Source organism: Scyliorhinus torazame, chromosome 4 (genome assembly GCF_047496885.1).
Source record: "Scyliorhinus torazame isolate Kashiwa2021f chromosome 4, sScyTor2.1, whole genome shotgun sequence".
Taxonomy (NCBI): Eukaryota; Metazoa; Chordata; class Chondrichthyes; order Carcharhiniformes; family Scyliorhinidae; genus Scyliorhinus; species Scyliorhinus torazame.
Window position 1 is genome coordinate 374,775,309 of NC_092710.1, and position 20,697 is coordinate 374,796,005.

Sequence of the window (20,697 nt, forward strand, 5' to 3'; positions counted from 1 at the left end):
TGCTCCAGTGTGGAGCTCAGACTGGTCCAGTGTGAGGCAGTGTGGAGGTCACACGGGTCCAGTGTGAGGCAGTGCGGAGGTCACACTGGTCCAGTGTGAGACAGTGCAGAGGTCAGAATGGTCCAGTGTGAGACAGTGCGGAGGTCAGACTGGTCCAGTGTGAGGCAGTGTGAAGGTCAGACTGGTCCAGTGTGAGACAGTGCAGAGGTCACACTGGTCCAGTGTGAGGCAGTGCAGAGGTCACACTGGTCCAGTGTGAGGCAGTGCGGAGGTCACACGGGTCCAGTGTGGGGCAGTGCGGAGGTCACACGGGTCCAGTGTGAGGCAGTGCGGAGGACACACGGGTCCAGTGTGAGGCAGTGCAGAGGACACACTGGTCCAGTGTGAGGCAGTGCGGAGGTCACATGGGTCCAGTGTGAGGCAGTGCGGAGGTCACACTGTCCAGTGTGAGGCAGTGCAGAGGTCACACGGGTCCAGTGTGAGGCAGTGTGGAGGTCACACTGGTCCAGTGTGAGGCAGTGTGGAGGTCACACTGGTCCAGTGTGAGGCAGTGTGGAGGTCACACTGGTCCAGTGTGAGGCAGTGTGGAGGTCACACTGGTCCAGTGTGGAGCTCAGACTGGTCCAGTGTGAGGCAGTGTGGAGGTCACACTGGTCCAGTGTGAGGCAGTGCGGCGGTCACACGGGTCCAGTGTGAGGCAGTGCGGAGGTCACACTGTCCAGTGTGAGGCAGTGCAGAGGTCACACTGGTCCAGTGTGAGGCAGTGTGGAGGACACACAGATCCAGTGTGAGGCAGTGCGGAGGTCACACTGGTCCAGTGTGTCGCAGTGCGGAGGTCACACTGGTCCAGTGTGAGGCAGTGCGGACGTCACACTGGTCCAGTGTGAGGCAGAGCGGAGGTCACACTGGTCCAGTGTGAGGCAGTGTGGAGAACACACGGGTCCAGTGTGAGGCAGTGTGGAGGTCACACGGGTCCAGTGTGAGGCAGTGTAGAGGTCACACGGGTCCAGTGTGAGCCAGTGCGGAGGTCAGACTGGTCCAGTGTGAGACAGTGCAGAGGTCACACTGATCCAGTGTGAGACAGTGCGGAGGTCAGACTGGTCCAGTGTGAGGCAGTGTGAAGGTCACACTGGTCCAGTATGAGGCAGTGTGGAGGTCACACTGGTCCAGTGTGAGACAGTGTGAAGGTCACACTGGTCCAGTGTGAGGCAGTGCAGAGGTCACACGGGTCCAGTGTTAGGCAGTGTGGAGGTCACACTGTCCAGTGTTAGGCAGTGCAGAGGTCACACTGGTCCAGTGTGAGGCAGTGCAGAGGTCACACTGGTCCAGTGTGGGGTAGTGCGGAGGTCACACGGGTCCAGTGTGAGGCAGTGCAGAGGACACACTGTTCCAGTGTGAGGCAGTGCTGAGGTCACACTGTCCAGTGTGAGGCAGTGCAGAGGTCACACGGATCCAGTGTGAGGCAGTGCGGTGGTCACACGGGTTCAGTGTGAGGCAGTGCGGAGTTCACACGGGTCCAGTGTGAGGCAGTGTGGAGGTCACACTGTCCAGTGTGAGACAGTGCAGAGCACACACGGGTCCAGTGTTAGGCAGTGCGGATGTCACACTGGTCCAGTGTGAGACAGTGCAGAGGTCACACTGGTCCAGTGTGAGGCAGTGCAGAGGTCACATTGGTCCAGTGTGGGGCAGTGCGGAGGTCACACGTGTCCAGTGTGAGGCAGTGCAGAGGACACACGGGTCCAGTGTGAGGCAGTGCGGAGGTCACACTGTCCAGTGTGAGGCAGTGCAGAGGTCACACGGGTCCAGTGTGAGGCAGTGCGGTGGTCACACGGGTCCAGTGTGAGGCAGTGCAGAGGTCACACTGGTCCAGTGTGAGGCAGTGTGGAGGTCACACTGGTCCAGTGTGAGGCAGTGTGGAGGACACACAGATCCAGTGTGAGGCAGTGCGGAGGTCACACTGGTCCAGTGTGACGCAGTGCGGAGGTCACACTGGTCCAGTGTGAGGCAGTGCGGACGTCACACGGGTCCAGTGTGAGGCAGTGCAGAGGTCAGACTGGTCCAGTGTGAGGCAGTGTGGAGGTCACACGGGTCCAGTGTGAGGCAGTGTGGAGGTCACACTGGTCCAGTGTGAGGCAGTGCATAGGTCACACTTGTCCAGTGTGAGGCAGTGCAGGGGTCACACTGGTCCAGTGTGAGACAGTGCGGAGGTCACACGGGTCCAGTGTGAGGCAGTGTGGAGGTCACATTGGTCCAGTGTGAGGCAGTGTGGAGGTCACACGGGTCCAGTGTGAGACAGTGCGGAGGTCACACTGGTCCAGTGTGAGGCAGTGCAGAGGTCACACTTGTCCAGTGTGAGGCAGTGCAGGGGTCACACTGGTCCAGTGTGAGACAGTGTGGAGGTCACACTGGTCCAGTGTGAGGCAGTGCGGAGGTCCCACTGGTCCAGTGTGAGACAGTGTGGAGGTCACACTGGTCCAGTGTGAGGCAGTGCGGAGGTCACACTTGTCCAGTGTGAGGCAGTGCGGAGGTCACACTGGTCCAGTGTTAGACAGTGCGGAGGTCACACTGGTCCAGTGTGAGACAGTGCGGAGGTCAGACTGGTCCAGTGTGAGGCAGTGCGAAGGTCACACTGGTCCAGTGTGAGACAGTGCGGAGGTCACACTGGTCCAGTGTGAGGCAGTGTGAAGGTCACACTGGTCCAGTGTGAGGCAGTGCGGAGGTCACACAGGTCCAGTGTGAGGCAGTGCGGAGGACACACGGGTCCAGTGTGAGGCAGTGCGGAGGTCACACTGGTCCAGTATGAGGCAGTGCGGAGGATACACGGGTCCAGTGTGAGGCAGTGCGGAGTTCACACGGGTCCAGTGTGAGGCAGTGCGGAGGTCACACTGGTCCAGTTTGAGGCAGTGTGGAGGTCACACTGGTCCAGTGTGAGGCAGTGCGGAGGTCACACTGGTCCAGTGTGAGACAGTGTGGAGGTCACACTGGTCCAGTGTGAGGCAGTGCGGAGGTCACATTGATCCAGTGTGAGGCAGTGCAGAGGTCACACAGGTCAAGTGTGAGGCAGTGCGGAGGTCACACTGGTCCAGTGTGAGACAGTGCGGGGGTCACACTGGTCCAGTGTGAGGCAGTGTGGGGGTCACACGGGTTCAGTGTGGGGGTCACACTGGTCCAGTGTGTGGCAGTGTGGGGGTCACACTGGTCCAGTGTGAGACAGTGTGGAGGTCACACTGGTCCAGTGTGAGGCAGTGTGGAGGTCACACTGGTCCAGTGTGAGACAGTGTGGAGGTCACACTGGTCCAGTGTGAGGCAGTGCGGGGGTCACACGGGTCCAGTGTGAGACAGTGTGGAGGTCACACTGGTCCAGTGTGAGGCAGTGCGGGGGTCACACGGGTCCAGTGTGAGGCAGTGTGAAGGTCACACGAGTCCAGTGTGAGGCAGTGCGGAGGTCACACTGGTCCAGTGTGAGGCAGTGTGGAGGTCACACTAGTCCAGTGTGAGGAAGTGTGGAGGTCACACGGGTCCAGTGTGAGGCAGTGCGGTGGTCACACGGGTTCAGTGTGAGGCAGTGCAGAGGACACACGGGTCCAGTGTGAGGCAGTGCGGAGGTCACACTGTCCAGTGTGAGGCAGTGCAGAGGTCACACGGGTCCAGTGTTAGGCAGTGCGGATGTCACACTGGTCCAGTGTGAGACAGTGCAGAGGTCACACTGGTCCAGTGTGACGCAGTGCGGAGGTCACACTGGTCCAGTGTGAGGCAGTGTGGAGGTCACACGGGTCCAGTGTGAGGCAGTGCGGAGGTCACACTGTCCAGTGTGAGGCAGTGCAGAGGTCACACTGGTCCAGTGTGAGGCAGTGTGGAGGACACACAGATCCAGTGTGAGGCAGTGCGGAGGTCACACTGGTCCAGTGTGACGCAGTGCGGAGGTCACACTGGTCCAGTGTGAGGCAGTGCGGACGTCACACTGGTCCAGTGTGAGGCAGAGCGGAGGTCACACTGGTCCAGTGTGAGGCAGTGTGGAGAACACACGGGTCCAGTGTGAGGTAGTGTGGAGGTCACACGGGTCCAGTGTGAGGCAGTGTGGAGGTCACACTGGTCCAGTGTGAGGCAGTGTGGAGGTCACACGGGTCCAGTGTGAGGCAGTGCGGTGGTCACACTGGTCCAGTGTGAGACAGTGCAGAGGTCACACTGATCCAGTGTGAGACAGTGCGGAGGTCAGACTGGTCCAGTGTGAGGCAGTGTGAAGTTCACACTGGTCCAGTGTGAGGCAGTGTGGAGGTCACACTGGTCCAGTGTGAAGGTCACACTGGTCCAGTGTGAGGCAGTGCAGAGGTCACACTGGTCCAGTGTGGGGCAGTGCGGAGGTCACACGGGTCCAGTGTGAGGCAGTGCAGAGGACACACGGGTCCAGTGTGAGGCAGTGCGGAGGTCACACTGTCCAGTGTGAGGCAGTGCAGAGGTCACACGGGTCCAGTGTGAGGCAGTGCGGTGGTCACACGGGTTCAGTGTGAGGCAGTGCAGAGGACACACGGGTCCAGTGTGAGGCAGTGCGGAGGTCACACTGTCCAGTGTGAGGCAGTGCAGAGGTCACACGGGTCCAGTGTTAGGCAGTGCGGATGTCACACTGGTCCAGTGTGAGACAGTGCAGAGGTCACACTGGTCCAGTGTGAGGCAGTGTGGAGGTCACACTGGTCCAGTGTGAGGCAGTGTGGAGGTCACACTGGTCCAGTGTGAGGCAGTGTGGAGGTCACACTGGTCCAGTGTGAGGCAGTGTGGAGGTCACACTGCTCCAGTGTGGAGCTCAGACTGGTCCAGTGTGAGGCAGTGTGGAGGTCACACGGGTCCAGTGTGAGGCAGTGCGGAGGTCACACTGTCCAGTGTGAGGCAGTGCAGAGGTCAGACTGGTCCAGTGTGAGGCAGTGTGGAGGACACACAGATCCAGTGTGACGCAGTGCGGAGGTCATACTGGTCCAGTGTGAGGCACTGCGGACGTCACACTGGTCCAGTGTGAGGCAGAGCGGAGGTCACACTGGTCCAGTGTGAGGCAGTGTGGAGAACACACGGGTCCAGTGTGAGGCAGTGTGGAGGTCACACGGGTCCAGTGTGAGGCAGTGTGGAGGTCACACTGGTCCAGTGTGAGGCAGTGCGGAGGTCACACGGGTCCAGTGTGAGGCAGTGCGGAGGTCACACTGGTCCAGTGTGAGACAGTGCAGAGGTCAGAATGGTCCAGTGTGAGACAGTGCGGAGGTCAGACTGGTCCAGTGTGAGGCAGTGTGAAGGTCACACTGGTCCAGTGTGAGACAGTGCAGAGGTCACACTGGTCCAGTGTGAGGCAGTGCAGAGGTCACACTGGTCCAGTGTGGGGCAGTGCGGAGGTCACACGGGTCCAGTGTGGGGCAGTGCGGAGGTCACACGGGTCCAGTGTGAGGCAGTGCGGAGGACACACGGGTCCAGTGTGAGGCAGTGCAGAGGTCACACGGGTCCAGTGTGAGGCAGTGCGGAGGTCACACTGTCCAGTGTGAGGCAGTGCAGAGGTCACACGGGTCCAGTGTGAGGCAGTGTTGAGGTCGCACTGGTCCAGTGTGAGGCAGTGTGGAGGTCACACTGGTCCAGTGTGAGGCAGTGTGGAGGTCACACTGGTCCAGTGTGAGGCAGTGCGGCGGTCACACGGGTCCAGTGTGAGGCAGTGGGGAGGTCACACTGTCCAGTGTGAGGCAGTGCAGAGGTCACACTGGTCCAGTGTGAGGCAGTGTGGAGGACACACAGATCCAGTGTGAGGCAGTGCGGAGGTCACACTGGTCCAGTGTGACGCAGTGCGGAGGTCACACTGGTCCAGTGTGAGGCAGTGCGGACGTCACACTGGTCCAGTGTGAGGCAGAGCGGAGGTCACACTGGTCCAGTGTGAGGCAGTGTGGAGAACACACGGGTCCAGTGTGAGGCAGTGTGGAGGTCACACGGGTCCAGTGTGAGGCAGTGTAGAGGTCACACTGGTCCACTGTGAGGCAGTGTGGAGGTCACACGGGTCCAGTGTGAGCCAGTGCGGAGGTCAGACTGGTCCAGTGTGAGACAGTGCAGAGGTCACACTGATCCAGTGTGAGGCAGTGTGAAGGTCACACTGGTCCAGTGTGAGGCAGTGTGGAGGTCACACGGGTCCAGTGTGAGCCAGTGCGGAGGTCAGACTGGTCCAGTGTGAGACAGTGCGGAGGTGAGACTGGTCCAGTGTGAGGCAGTGTGAAGGTCACACTGGTCCAGTATGAGGCAGTGTGGAGGTCACACTGGTCCAGTGTGAGACAGTGTGAAGGTCACACTGGTCCAGTGTGAGGCAGTGCAGAGGTCACACGGGTCCAGTGTTAGGCAGTGTGGAGGTCACACTGTCCAGTGTTAGGCAGTGCAGAGGTCACACTGGTCCAGTGTGAGGCAGTGCAGAGATCACACTGGTCCAGTGTGGGGCAGTGCGGAGGTCACACGGGTCCAGTGTGAGGCAGTGCAGAGGACACACTGTTCCAGTGTGAGGCAGTGCTGAGGTCACACTGTCCAGTGTGAGGCAGTGCAGAGGTCACACGGGTCCAGTGTGAGGCAGTGCGGTGGTCACACGGGTTCAGTGTGAGGCAGTGCAGAGGACACACGAGTCCAGTGTGAGGCAGTGCGGAGGTCACACTGTCCAGTGTGAGGCAGTGCAGAGGTCACACGGGTCCAGTGTTAGGCAGTGCGGATGTCACACTGGTCCAGTGTGAGACAGTGCAGAGGTCAGACTGGTCCAGTGTGAGGCAGTGCAGAGGTCACACTGGTCCAGTGTGGGGCAGTGCGGAGGTCACACGTGTCCAGTGTGAGGCAGTGCAGAGGACACACGGGTCCAGTGTGAGGCAGTGCGGAGGTCACACTGTCCAGTGTGAGGCAGTGCAGAGGTCACACGGGTCCAGTGTGAGGCAGTGCGGTGGTCACACTGGTCCAGTGTGAGGCAGTGTGGAGGTCACACTGGTCCAGTGTGAGGCAGTGTGGAGGTCACACTGGTCCAGTGTGAGGCAGTGTGGAGGTCACACAGATCCAGTGTGAGGCAGTGCGGAGGTCACACTGGTCCAGTGTGACGCAGTGCGGAGGTCACACTGGTCCAGTGTGAGGCAGTGCGGACGTCACACGGGTCCAGTGTGAGGCAGTGCGGAGGTCACACTGGTCCAGTGTGAGGCAGTGCAGAGGTCAGACTGGTCCAGTGTGAGGCAGTGTGGAGGTCACACGGGTCCAGTGTGAGGCAGTGCGGAGGTCACACTGGTCCAGTGTGAGGCAGTGTGGAGGTCACATTGGTCCAGTGTGAGGCAGTGTGGAGGTCACACGGGTCCAGTGTGAGACAGTGTGGATGTTACACTGGTCCAGTGTGAGCCAGTGTGAAGGTCACACTGGTCCAGTGTGAGGCAGTGCAGAGGTCACACTTGTCCAGTGTGAGGCAGTGCAGGGGTCACACTGGTCCAGTGTGAGACAGTGTGGAGGTCACACTGGTCCAGTGTGAGGCAGTGCGGAGGTCCCACTGGTCCAGTGTGAGACAGTGTGGAGGTCACACTGGTCCAGTGTGAGGCAGTGCGGAGGTCACACTGGTCCAGTGTGAGGCAGTGCGGAGGTCACACTGGACCAGTGTTAGACAGTGCGGAGGTCACACTGGTCCAGTGTGAGACAGTGCGGAGGTCAGACTGGTCCAGTGTGAGGCAGTGTGAAGGTCACACTGGTCCAGTTTGAGACAGTGCGGAGGTCACACTGGTCCAGTATGAGGCAGTGTGAAGGTCACACTGGTCCAGTGTGAGGCAGTGCAGAGGTCACACAGGTCCAGTGTGAGGCAGTGCGGAGGGGACACGGGTCCAGTGTGAGGCAGTGCGGAGGTCACACTGGTCCAGTATGAGGCAGTGCGGAGGATACACGGGTCCAGTGTGAGGCAGTGCGGAGTTCACACGGGTCCAGTGTGAGGCAGTGCGGAGGTCACACTGGTCCAGTTTGAGGCAGTGTGGAGGTCACACTGGTCCAGTGTGAGGCAGTGCGGAGGTCACACTGGTCCAGTGTGAGACAGTGTGGAGGTCACACTGGTCCAGTGTGAGGCAGTGCGGAGGTCACATTGATCCAGTGTGAGGCAGTGCAGAGGTCACACAGGTCAAGTGTGAGGCAGTGCGGAGGTCACACTGGTCCAGTGTGAGACAGTGCGGAGGTCACACTGGTCCAGTGTGAGGCAGTGTGGGGGTCACACGGGTTCAGTGTGGGGGTCACACTGGTCCAGTGTGTGGCAGTGTGGGGGTCACACTGGTCCAGTGTGAGACAGTGTGGAGGTCACACTGGTCCAGTGTGAGGCAGTGTGGAGGTCACACTGGTCCAGTGTGAGACAGTGTGGAGGTCACACTGGTCCAGTGTGAGGCAGTGCGGGGGTCACACGGGTCCAGTGTGAGACAGTGTGGAGGTCACACAGGTCCAATCTGAGGCAGTGTGAAGGTCACACGAGTCCAGTGTGAGGCAGTGCGGAGGTCACACTGGTCCAGTGTGAGGCAGTGTGGAGGTCACACTGATCCAGTGTGAGGCAGTGCAGAGGTCACACGGGTCAAGTGTGAGGCAGTGCGGAGGTCACACTGGTCCAGTGTGAGACAGTGCGGAGGTCACACTGGTCCAGTGTGAAGCAGTGCGGAGGTCACACTGGTCCAGTGTGAGGCAGTGCTGAGGTCAGGCTGGTCGAGTGTGAGGCAGTGTGGCGGTCACACGGGTCCAGTGTGAGGCAGTGCAGAGGTCACACTGGTTCAGTGTGGGGGTCACACTGGTCCAGTGTGAGGCAGTGTGGGGGTCACACTGGTCCAGTGTGAGGGTCACACTGGTCCAGTGTGAGGCAGTGCGGAGGTCACACTGGTCCAGTGTGAGGCATTGTGGAGGTCACACAGTCCAGTGTGAGGCAGTGCGGAGGTCACACTGGTCCAGTGTGAGGCTGTGCAGAGGTCACACTGGTCCAGTGTGAGGCAGTGCGGAGGTCACACTGTCCAGTGTGAGGCAGTGCAGAGGTCACACTGGCTCAGTGTGAGGCAGTGTGGAGATCACACTGGTCCAGTGTGGAGATCACACTGTTCAGTGTGGCAGTGCGGAGGTCACACTGTCCAGTGTGGCAATGCAGAGGTCACACTGGTCCAGTGTGAGGCAGTGCGGAGGTTACACTGGTCCAGGGTGAGGCAGTGAGGAGTTCACACGGGTCCAGTGTGAGGCAGTGTGGAGGTCACACGGTTCCAGTGTGAGGCAGTGCAGAGGTCACACTGTCCAGTGTGAGGCAGTGCAGAGGTCACACTGGTCCAGGGTGAGGCAGTGAGGAGGTCACACGGTTCCAGTGTGAGGCAGTGCAGAGGTCACACTGGTCCAGTGTGAGGCAGTGTGGAGGTCACACGGGTCGAGTGTGAGGCAGTGCAGAGGTCACACTGGTCCAGTGTGGGGCAGTGCGGGGGTCACACTGGTCCAGTATGAGGCAGTGCGGATGTCACACTTGTCCAGTGTGAGGCAGTGTGGAGGTCACACTGGTCCAGTGTGAGGCAGTGCAGAGGTCACATGGATCTAGAGTGGAGGTCACACTGATCCAGTGTGAGGCAGTGTGGAGGTCACACTGGTCCAGTGTGAGGCAGTGCAGAGGTCACACTGGTCCAGTGTGAGGCAGTGCGGAGGTCACACTGTCCAGTGTGAGGCAGTGCAGAGGTCACACTGGCCCAGTGTGAGGCAGTGTGGCGATCACACTGGTCCAGTGTGAGACAGTGTGGAGATCACACTGTTCAGTGTGGCAGTGCGGAGGTCACACCGTCTAGTGTGGCAGTGCAGAGGTCACACTGGTCCAGTGTGAGGCAGTGCGGAGGTCACACTGTCCAGTGTGGCAGTGCAGAGGTCACACTGGTCCAGTGTGAGGTCACACTGTCCAGTGTGGCAGTGCAGAGGCCTCACAGTGGAGGCAGTGCGGAGATCGCACTGGTCCAGTGTGAGGCTGTGCAGAGGTCACACTGGTCCAGTGTGAGGCAGTGCGGAGGTCACACTGTCCAGTGTGAGGCAGTGCAGAGGTCACACTGGCCCAGTGTGAGGCAGTGTGGCGATCACACTGGTCCAGTGTGAGACAGTGTGGAGATCACACTGTTCAGTGTGGCAGTGCAGAGGTCACACTGGTCCAGTGTGAGGCAGTGCGGAGGTCACACTGTCCAGTGTGGCAGTGCAGAGGTCACACTGGTCCAGTGTGAGGTCACACTGTCCAGTGTGGCAGTGCAGAGGCCTCACACTGGAGGCAGTGTGGAGATCGCACTGGTCCAGTGTGAGGCTGTGCAGAGGTCACACTGGCCCTGTGTGAGGCAGTGCAGAGGTCACACTGGATGTCACACTGTCCAGTGTGAAGCAGTGCGGAGGTCACACTGGTCCAGTGTGAGGCAGTGCTGAGGTCAGGCTGGTCGAGTGTGAGGCAGTGTGGCGGTCACACGGGTCCAGTGTGAGGCAGTGCAGAGGTCACACTGGTTCAGTGTGGGGGTCACACTGGTCCAGTGTGAGGCAGTGTGGGGGTCACACTGGTCCAGTGTGGGGGTCACACTGGTCCAGTGTGAGGCAGTGTGGGGGTCACACTGGTCCAGTGTGGGGGTCACACTGGTCCAGTGTGGGGGTCACACTGGTCCAGTGCGGAGGTCACACTGGTCCAGTGTGAGGCATTGTGGAGGTCACACAGTCCAGTGTGAGGCAGTGCGGAGGTCACACTGGTCCAGTGTGAGGCTGTGCAGAGGTCACACTGGTCCAGTGTGAGGCAGTGCAGAGGTCACACTGGCTCAGTGTGAGGCAGTGTGGAGATCACACTGGTCCAGTGTGGAGATCACACTGTTCAGTGTGGCAGTGCGGAGGTCACACTGTCCAGTGTGAGGCAGTGCAGAGGTCACACTGGCTCAGTGTGAGGCAGTGTGGAGATCACACTGGTCCAGTGTGGAGATCACACTGTTCAGTGTGGCAGTGCGGAGGTCACACTGTCCAGTGTGGCAATGCAGAGGTCACACTGGTCCAGTGTGAGGCAGTGCGGAGGTTACACTGGTCCAGGGTGAGGCAGTGAGGAGTTCACACGGGTCCAGTGTGAGGCAGTGTGGAGGTCACACGGTTCCAGTGTGAGGCAGTGCAGAGGTCACACTGTCCAGTGTGAGGCAGTGCAGAGGTCACACTGGTCCAGGGTGAGGCAGTGAGGAGGTCACACGGTTCCAGTGTGAGGCAGTGCAGAGGTCACACTGGTCCAGTGTGAGGCAGTGTGGAGGTCACACGGGTCGAGTGTGAGGCAGTGCAGAGGTCACACTGGTCCAGTGTGGGGCAGTGCGGGGGTCACACTGGTCCAGTATGAGGCAGTGCGGATGTCACACTTGTCCAGTGTGAGGCAGTGTGGAGGTCACACTGGTCCAGTGTGAGGCAGTGCAGAGGTCACATGGATCTAGAGTGGAGGTCACACTGATCCAGTGTGAGGCAGTGTGGAGGTCACACTGGTCCAGTGTGAGGCAGTGCAGAGGTCACACTGGTCCAGTGTGAGGCAGTGCGGAGGTCACACTGTCCAGTGTGAGGCAGTGCAGAGGTCACACTGGCCCAGTGTGAGGCAGTGTGGCGATCACACTGGTCCAGTGTGAGACAGTGTGGAGATCACACTGTTCAGTGTGGCAGTGCGGAGGTCACACCGTCTAGTGTGGCAGTGCAGAGGTCACACTGGTCCAGTGTGAGGCAGTGCGGAGGTCACACTGTCCAGTGTGGCAGTGCAGAGGTCACACTGGTCCAGTGTGAGGTCACACTGTCCAGTGTGGCAGTGCAGAGGCCTCACAGTGGAGGCAGTGCGGAGATCGCACTGGTCCAGTGTGAGGCTGTGCAGAGGTCACACTGGTCCAGTGTGAGGCAGTGCGGAGGTCACACTGTCCAGTGTGAGGCAGTGCAGAGGTCACACTGGCCCAGTGTGAGGCAGTGTGGCGATCACACTGGTCCAGTGTGAGACAGTGTGGAGATCACACTGTTCAGTGTGGCAGTGCAGAGGTCACACTGGTCCAGTGTGAGGCAGTGCGGAGGTCACACTGTCCAGTGTGGCAGTGCAGAGGTCACACTGGTCCAGTGTGAGGTCACACTGTCCAGTGTGGCAGTGCAGAGGCCTCACACTGGAGGCAGTGTGGAGATCGCACTGGTCCAGTGTGAGGCTGTGCAGAGGTCACACTGGCCCTGTGTGAGGCAGTGCAGAGGTCACACTGGATGTCACACTGTCCAGTGTGGCAGTGCAGAGGTCAGACTGGTCCAGCAATCAGGGTTGAGGGTTAAGGTTAGCTATTTGTTGTCAGCTATTTTAATTTGACCCACCTCAAACCAGCGCTTTCGCCGTTATGTTTGCTTCACCGATGCCTGTGTCGATGTATCTACGTCCTGTGTTTTATAATGTATGCGACGATGTGTGTAGTCTGTACACAGAACAATACTTTTCACCGGGCAAAGGTGTGTCAATCCCTTAAGAAGCTAATATTTGCCGCTGTGTCTGGTAAACAGTATCACAAAGGACCAAGGTTCATTCCTTGGATTTGTTTCGAGAAATCGTGTCTAACCAGCTTGATAGGCTGTTTAGGGCGACGATCACATTGAACCTACAAAATACTTACAGGGTTCGACACTGATGAGGTGTTGCCCTTGTTAGGAGTCTGGAACCAGAGGGAACAACCCAGATGAGGAGAAATGTCTGTACACAGAGGCGTGTGAATCTTTGGAATTCCCTCGCCCGGGGACCCGGGGAAGCTCCGTCATTGAGTATGTTTAAAGCAGAGATTAGGGGCAGCACGGTGGCGCAATGGTTAGCACTGCTGCCTCACGGCGCCGAGGTCCCAGGTTCAATCCCGGCTCTGGGTCACGTGTGGAGTTTGCACATTGTGTGGGTTTCGACCCCACAACCCAAAAGATGGTAGGTGGGTTGGCCACGCTAAATTGACCCTTAATTGGAAAACATTAATTGGGTACTCTGAAGCTAATTAACAATAATGTAAAGGGTTATGGGGAGAATGCGTGGGAAAGGCAACAAAAAAATCCGATCAACTATAATGATATTGAATGTGGGGCAGGTTTGAGGGGCTGAATGGCCTCCTCCTGTTCTATGTAACTAGGCAGATAGATGAGTGTAGAACATTTGATATAGTCTCCATGGATTTTAACTGGGTATCCTGCTTGATATGGGTGATCTGTGACGAGAATGTAGGGATCCTACAGCATGATCTGGACAGGTTGGGCGAGTGGGCAAATCAATGGCAGATGCAGTATAATTTGGATAAGTGTGAGGTTATTCACTTTGGAAGCAAAAACAGGAGGGCAGATTGCTACCTGAACGGTTGTAAATTGGGAGAGGGGAGTGTGCAGCGGGACCTGGGTGTCCTTGTGCACCAGTCGCTGAAGGTAAGCTGCAGGTGCAGCAGGCGGTAAAGAAGGCTAATGGTATGTTGGCCTTCATTGCGAGAGGTTTCGAGTATAGAAGCAGGGATGTGTTGCTGCAATTATACAGGGCCTTGGTGAGGCCACACCTGGAGTATTGTGGGCAGTTTTGGTCTCCTTCTCTGAGGAAGGATGTTCTTGCTCTCGAGGGAGTGCAGCGAAGGTTTACCAGACTTGATTCCAGGGATGGCGGGACTGTCGTATGAGAGATTGAATCGGTTAGGATTGTTCTCACTGGAGTTCAGAAGAATGAGGGGGATCTCATAGAGATTATAAAATTCTAACAGGACTGGACAGGGTAGGTGCAGGGAAGATGTTCCCGATGATGGGTGTGTCCAGAACCAGGGGTCACTGTCTGAGGATTCAGGGTAGACCATTTCAGACAGAGATGAGGAGACATTTCTTCACACAAAGCGTGTGGAGCCTGTGGAATTCATTACCACAGGAAGTAGTTGATGCTAAAACATCGAATATATTCAAGAGGCGGCTGGATATAGCACTTGGGGAGAATGGGATCAAAGGCTCTGGGGAGAAAGCAGGATTCGGCTATTGAGTTGGATGATCAGCCATGATGGTGATGAATGGCGGAGCAGGCTCGAAGGGCCAAAAGGCCTCCTCCTGCTCCTATCTTCTCTGTATCCATGTATGTTACCAATGATTGAGACTTAAACATGAGAGGCATGATTCATACATTTGCAGATGATGGGAAAATTAGCCATGAGTAATGGGAGGTGGAGACAGGCTGTCGGAACTTATAAATCAGGAAAAAGGCAAATGGGACTCAAACCAGAGAAATGTGAGGACAAGTATTGAATAGAACAAAGACACAGACAATAAATGGGAGAGGAACAGAGGGAATTCAGGATTATCTACAAATCCCAAAATGTAGCAGGTTGCTAAGGCGGGTAAGAAGGCGTTTCGGATACTTCACTGAGGCACAGAGTATAAGAGCAGGGAGGTGTTGGTGGAAATGGATTCAATAAAGCGGAGTTTGGTCACTGTGCACAGTTTTGGTCACCAAACGGAAGGAAAGATGTGATCGTGTGAGGGTATGTCCAGAGGTTTATGAGGATTGGAGAATGGTGATCAGGACAGATTGATCAGTTTGGTTATTTTCTCTGGAACAGTGGAGCTTTGAGCGGAGATTTAATTGAGCTTTAGGAGGGGCCCCGAGGTAGTCCATGGAATCACCACAATGTAGGAGATCATTCAGCAAGGATAATCCAGGGAACTACAGGCCGGTGAGCCTTACGTCAGTGGTAGGGAAATTACTGGAGAGAATTTTTCGAGACTGGATCTACTCCCATTTGGAAGCAAATGGACGTATTAGTGAGAGGCAGCATGGTTTTGTGAAGGGGAGGTCGTGTCTCATTAACTTGTTCGGGTTTTTTGAGGTGACGAAGATGATTGATGCAGGTAGGGCGATGGATGTTGTCTACATAGACTTCAGTAAGGCCTTTGACAAGGTGCCTCATGGCAGACTGGTACAGAAGGTAAAGTCACGCGGGGTCAGAGGCGAGTAAGATGGATACAGAACTGGCTAGGTCATAGAAGGCAGAGGGTAGCAATGGAGGGATGCTTTTCTGTTTGGAGGGCTGTGACCAGTGGTGTTCCACAGGGATCAGCGCTGGGACCTTTGCTGTTTGTAGTATATATAAATGATTTGGAGGAAAATGTAACTGGTCTGATTAGTAAGTTTGCAGACGACACAAAGGTTGGTGGAATTGCGGATAGCGATGAGAACTGTCAGAGGATACAACAGGATTTAGATTGTTTGGAGACTTGGGCGGAGAGATGGCAGATGGAGTTTAATCCGGACAAATGTGAGGTAATGCATTTTGGAAGGTCTAATACAGATGGGAAATATACAGTAAATGCCACCGGTCCTGAAAGACGTGCTGTTGGTGAATTGGACATTCTGAATTCTCCCTCTGTGACCCGAACAGGCGCCGGAATGTGGCGACGAGGGGATTTTCACAGTAACTTCATTGCAGTGTTAATGTAAGGCTACTTGTGACAATAAAGATTATTATTAGCTGGATCACGGGGGGGGGGGGGGGGGGGGGGTGATGCCTACTGTGGTTGAAAAGCCACTGGGAAGTTTAACAACTGAGGCGTTGCAAGAAGCATATCCTGGGTGTTTCTTGACAAGATCACAAAGTCACAGGTTGAGAAGAGAACTTGAGGAGTGCCGATAGGGAGGCTGAAGTTTGATTGTCAGAATCCATGTTTGATCAGATTATTGGTAAAGAACAAGAGCAGGTGGTCGATGAAGCAGATATCTTTAGTTCTGGAAAATGGGTTGAATTACAACACAAGGATTCAGAGATAAAGCAGTTGTATCATAATAAATATACGGAAATAGAATCTGAGTGTACACTGGAATGTTACTACATTAGAAATATTGGCCTGGATTCTTCCAAAATCGAAATGGGTGCCCCATGCGCCGAACACCCCCCCCCCCCCCCCCCGCCACCGGTGACCCATTTGAATCGTCTTTGTGGGTTGAGCACATAGATGCACTTTGGGGGAACCACCTTTAAGGAGCTGAGGGCCACCCTCTCCCCTCTGTAACCACAATGCACAACCTGCCGACCCCTCCTCTACCAGACCCAACCCCCCACCCCGACCCCTAAAATGGAAGAACCCCCCCCTCCCCCAAGAGACCCTCTTAATATGGAAACCCCCCCAGGAACCCCCTAACTGAAGGAACTCCCACTGGGACCTCCTAAATAGAGCCCCCCCCCCCCTGAAAAAATACCCCTCTGGAAGCTGGACACTTGTGTGATTGCAAAGCACTTACCTCTCTTTGATGTGGTTGATGCCTGTAAACATTGCAGTTTTAGTACTCAGAGGCACTCAGCCATGAAGGGAGATTGGATCGGATTTTTGATTTGATTTATTGTCACATGTACCGAAGTACAGTGAAAAGTATTTTTCGGTGGCCGAGGGAACGTACACAGTACGTACATAGTAGACAAAAGAATAATCGACAGAGAACATTGACAAATGGTACATCGACAAACAGAGATTGGTTACAGTGCGGAACAAGGGGCCAAATACATGAGCAAGAGCAGCATAAAAACTCACAGCAACAATACAAGAAACATTTTGATTGGCCGGGACTACATAAGGATGCGGTTGAATTTTGCCTACATGTCAGGGAATAGGGAAACCTCGAGTGTTAATCAAACCGGCACCTTTCATACCCATTGCAGCATTTGAGGAATCGTTTACTCTGGTCCAAATTGACTGTCTGGGACCCCGGCCTAAAATGAAAAGTGGGAATCCGTATTTGTTGACCATAATGAATGGGTCTGCTAGACGTTTAGAAGTCATTCCATTGAGAAACATTACAGCTAAGAGGGTTGTGGAGGAGTTAACCACATTTTTTTACTAGATATGGACGACCAAAAGAAATTCGATCAGATCAGGCATCCAATTTAATGTCAAAGTTATTCAAGGGAGTTATGGATAGCTTAGGAATAAAGCAATTGAACTCCACAGTGTACCACCCGGAATCCCAAGGGGCATTAGAAAGATGGCATCAACCTCTAAACACCATGTTGGGGGCGTACGGTCAGGATTATCCGGAGGATTGGGATAAAGCAATTCCATTTGTACTATTTCCAAATGCGGATCCACCTAAATTCAATTGATAAGATGACTATTTAAATTGATTAAGGAGAAATTGGTGAGTCAGAGATCAGAGACATTGTCGGACCATGTGTCAAACGTTAGGGATTGAATGGGGCTCGAGGGGCTGAATGGGCCTCCTGCTGTTCCTGTGTAACAGGCTCGAGGGGCTGAATGGGCCTCCTCCCGTTCCTGTGTAACAGGCTCGAGGGGCAGAATGGGCCTTCTCCTGTTCCTGTGTAACAGGCTCGAGGGGCTGAATGGACCTCCTCCTGTTCCTGTGTAACAGGCTCGAGGGGCTGAATGGGCCTCCTCCTGTTCCTGTGTAACAGGCTCGAGGGGCTGAATGGGCCTCCTCCTGTTCCTGTGTAACAGGCTCGAGGGGCTGAATGGGCCTCCTCACGTTCCGTGTAACAGGCTCGAGGGGCTGAATGGGCCTCCTCCTGTTCCTGTGTAACAGGCTCGAGGGGCTGAATGGGCCGCCTCCTGTTCCTGTGTAACAGGCTCGAGGGGCTGACTGGGCCCCCTCCTGTTCCTGTGTAACAGGCTCGAGAGGCTGAATGGGCCTCCTCCTGTTCCTGTGGAACAGGCTCGAGGGGCTGACTGGGCCTCCTCCTGTTCCTGTGTAACAGGCTCGAGGGGCTGAATGGGCCTCCTCCTGTTCCTGTGTAACAGGCTCGAGGGGCTGACTGGGCCTCCTCCTGTTCCTGTGTAACAGGCTCGAGGGGCTGAATGGGCCTCCTCCTGTTCCTGGATTTTATTGTAGACACAATAGCCGAACATCACTCCAGGTGAAAGAGTTGATGCTGACACAGATACACATTGAACACGAAACATATAAAGACAGACCAGCTCGTAAAATGCCAGCTTTATTTTTTTTAATACAAGTGCAGTGATGAATTTGTTTTTTTTTTACAAAAGAGAGACGGAAATGAGTTGCAAGTTGCTGGCTTGTAGACGTTGAGATTCTGGGGTTCAGGGTCACCTGGACATCATTGTGGATGAAGGTCCGGAAGCTCTCCGCTCAGGAATTCCCTTCTGTCAAATGCATCACTTCCTGGAAAGTCTTTGAAATCCGTGTGATTGACCCAGTGACCAGCCTCTCCTCTGAGCTCTGCTCCTCTGGTCTGGGACTGGATGGAGTGACGCAGAGACCCCCCACTCCTCGAATCCCCCCACCCACCCTGCAGAGACCCCCTCCTCGAATCCCCCCATCCACCCTGCAGAGACCTCCCCCCTCCTCGAATCCCCCCGCCCCACCCTGCAGAGACCTCCCCCCTCCTCGAATCCCTCCGCCCCACCCAACTGAGACACCCCCCCCCCCCCCCCCTCCTAACGTACATCCAAATGCGTGGCTATGAAGGACTCGACAAAGGGAGTGCTACCTGCTCAGAACTGATTCCAGAGTGAGGAGGGAGAGGCAGTGGGCAGCAGCTGGGCTGCGAGGCCTGCTCGGAGAGGCAGCAGCTGGGCTCAGAGGCCTGCTCGGAGGGGCAGCAGCTGGGCTGCGAGGCCTGCTCGGAGAGGCAGCAGCTGGGCTCAGAGGCCTGCTCGGAGGGGCAGCAGCTGGGCTGCGAGGCCTGCTCGGAGAGGCAGCAGCTGGGCTCAGAGGCCTGCTCGGAGAGGCAGCAGCTGGGCTCAGAGGCCTGCCCAGAGGGGCAGTGGGCAGCAGCTGGGCTGCGAGGCCTACCCAGAGGGGCAGTGGGCAGCAGCTAAGCTGAGCGACCTGCTCGGGGAGGCAATGGGCAGCAGCTGGGCTGAGCGGCCTGCTCGGGGGGGCAGTGGGCAGCAGCTAGGCTGAGAGGCCTACCCGGAGGGGCAGTGGGCAGCAGCTGGACTCAGAGGCCTGCTCGGAGAGGCAGTGGGCAGCAGCTGGACTCAGGGGCCTGCTCGGAGAGGCAGTGGGCAGCAGGTGGGGTCAGAGGCCTACCCGGAGGGGCAGCAGCTGGGCTCAGGGGCCTGCTCGGAGAGGCAGTGGGCAGCAGCTGGGCTGAGAGGCCTACCCGGAGGGGCAGTGGGCAGCAGCTGGACTCAGAGGCCTGCTCGGAGGCAGTGGGCAGCAGCTGGGCTGAGAGGCCTACCCGGAGGGGCAGTGGGCAGCAGCTGGACTCAGAGGCCTGCTCGGAGAGGCAGTGGGCAGCAGCTGGGCTGAGAGGCCTGCTCGGAGAGGCAGTGGGCAGCAGCTGGGCTGAGAGGCCTGCTCGGAGGGGCAATGGGCAGCAGCTGGACTCAGAGGCCTGCTCGGAGAGGCAGTGGGCAGCAGCTGGGCTGAGAGGCCTGCTCGGAGAGGCAGTGGGCAGCAGCTGGGCTGAGAGGCCTGCTCGGAGAGGCAGTGGGCAGCAGCTGGGCTGAGAGGCCTGCTCGGAGGGGCAATGGGCAGCAGCTGGGCTGAGAGGCCTGCTTGGAGAGGCAGTGGGCAGCAGCTGGGCTGAGAGGCCTGCTCGGAGAGGCAGTGGGCAGCAGCTGGACTCAGAGGCCTGCTCGGAGAGGCAGTGGGCAGCAGCTGGGCTGAGAGGCCTACCCGGAGGGGCAGTGGGCAGCAGCTGGACTCAGAGGCCTGCTCGGAGGCAGTGGGCAGCAGCTGGGCTGAGAGGCCTGCTCGGAGAGGCAGTGGGCAGCAGCTGGGCTGAGAGGCCTGCTCGGAGAGGCAGTGGGCAGCAGCTGGGCTGAGAGGCCTGCTCGGAGAGGCAGTGGGCAGCAGCTGGACTCAGAGGCCTGCTCGGAGAGGCAGTGGGCAGCAGCTGGACTGAGAGGCCTGCTCGGAGAGGCAGTGGGCAGCAGCTGGGCTGAGAGGCCTACCCGGAGGGGCAGTGGGCAGCAGCTGGGCTGAGAGGCCTGCTCGGAAGGGAGGTGGGAGATGGGGAATATCCAGCGTTGCTCCCCGGATCCCCCCTCACACCTGGAGTGTGGTAGTTTTGCCAGGAACGGGCCCCCCCACACGCCGGGTCAGCAGAGGGCTCCCCAGGATCCAGCAGAGGTAGTTTGTGAGGGGGAGGCCCGTAGATAAAAGCAGGCCTGGGAGTCTCTCTCAGGGGCAGGTACCCCCGTGTGGGCACAGCAGATGGGAAATGAGAAGCAAATCACCGAACCGTGAAGACGAACAGGACACCCATTACAACCTTCGCCCGTAGTTACACCCCAAACAGTAACAATCAGCCACTCCGATCCCCAGCAGTCAGAAACACTGATACCCACACACCCCGGATTACCAACCAGGGTGCAGGGCTCCTGCTCCTTATCACTGGGTTAAAGGATAAATTAACCAGGGATCCTGTTCACTGATCAGTGAATCCCAGGGAAGCTCTGCACTGATCAGTGATCCCTGGGGATGCTCTGCACTGATCAGTGATCCCTGGGGATGCTCTGCACTGTACAGTGATTCCCGGGGAAGCTCTGCACTGTACAGTGATTCCTGGGGAAGCTCTGCACTGTACAGTGATCCCTGGGGATGCTCTGCATTGTACAGTGATTCCCGGGGAAACTCTGCACTGTACAGTGATCCCTGGGGAAGCTCTGCACTGTACAGTGATCCCTGGGGAAGCTCTGCACTGTACAGTGATTCCCGGGGAAACTCTGCACTGTACAGTAATCCCTGGGGAAACTCTGCACTGTACAGTGATTCCT

General features: G+C 57.1%; 1 protein-coding gene across 1 annotated transcript in view; it reads right to left on the bottom strand.

The window, feature by feature from the left end:
• LOC140411537 (uncharacterized) overlaps window positions 1-16,776 on the bottom strand; it is a 151,461-nt gene extending 134,685 nt beyond the window's left edge. The window contains exon 1 of the mRNA XM_072500624.1: window positions 16,647-16,776. Coding sequence (XP_072356725.1) covers window positions 16,647-16,776 — 130 coding nt within the window. The remainder of the gene's footprint in view (window positions 1-16,646) is intronic.
• Between the last annotated feature and the right edge of the window lie 3,921 nt (window positions 16,777-20,697).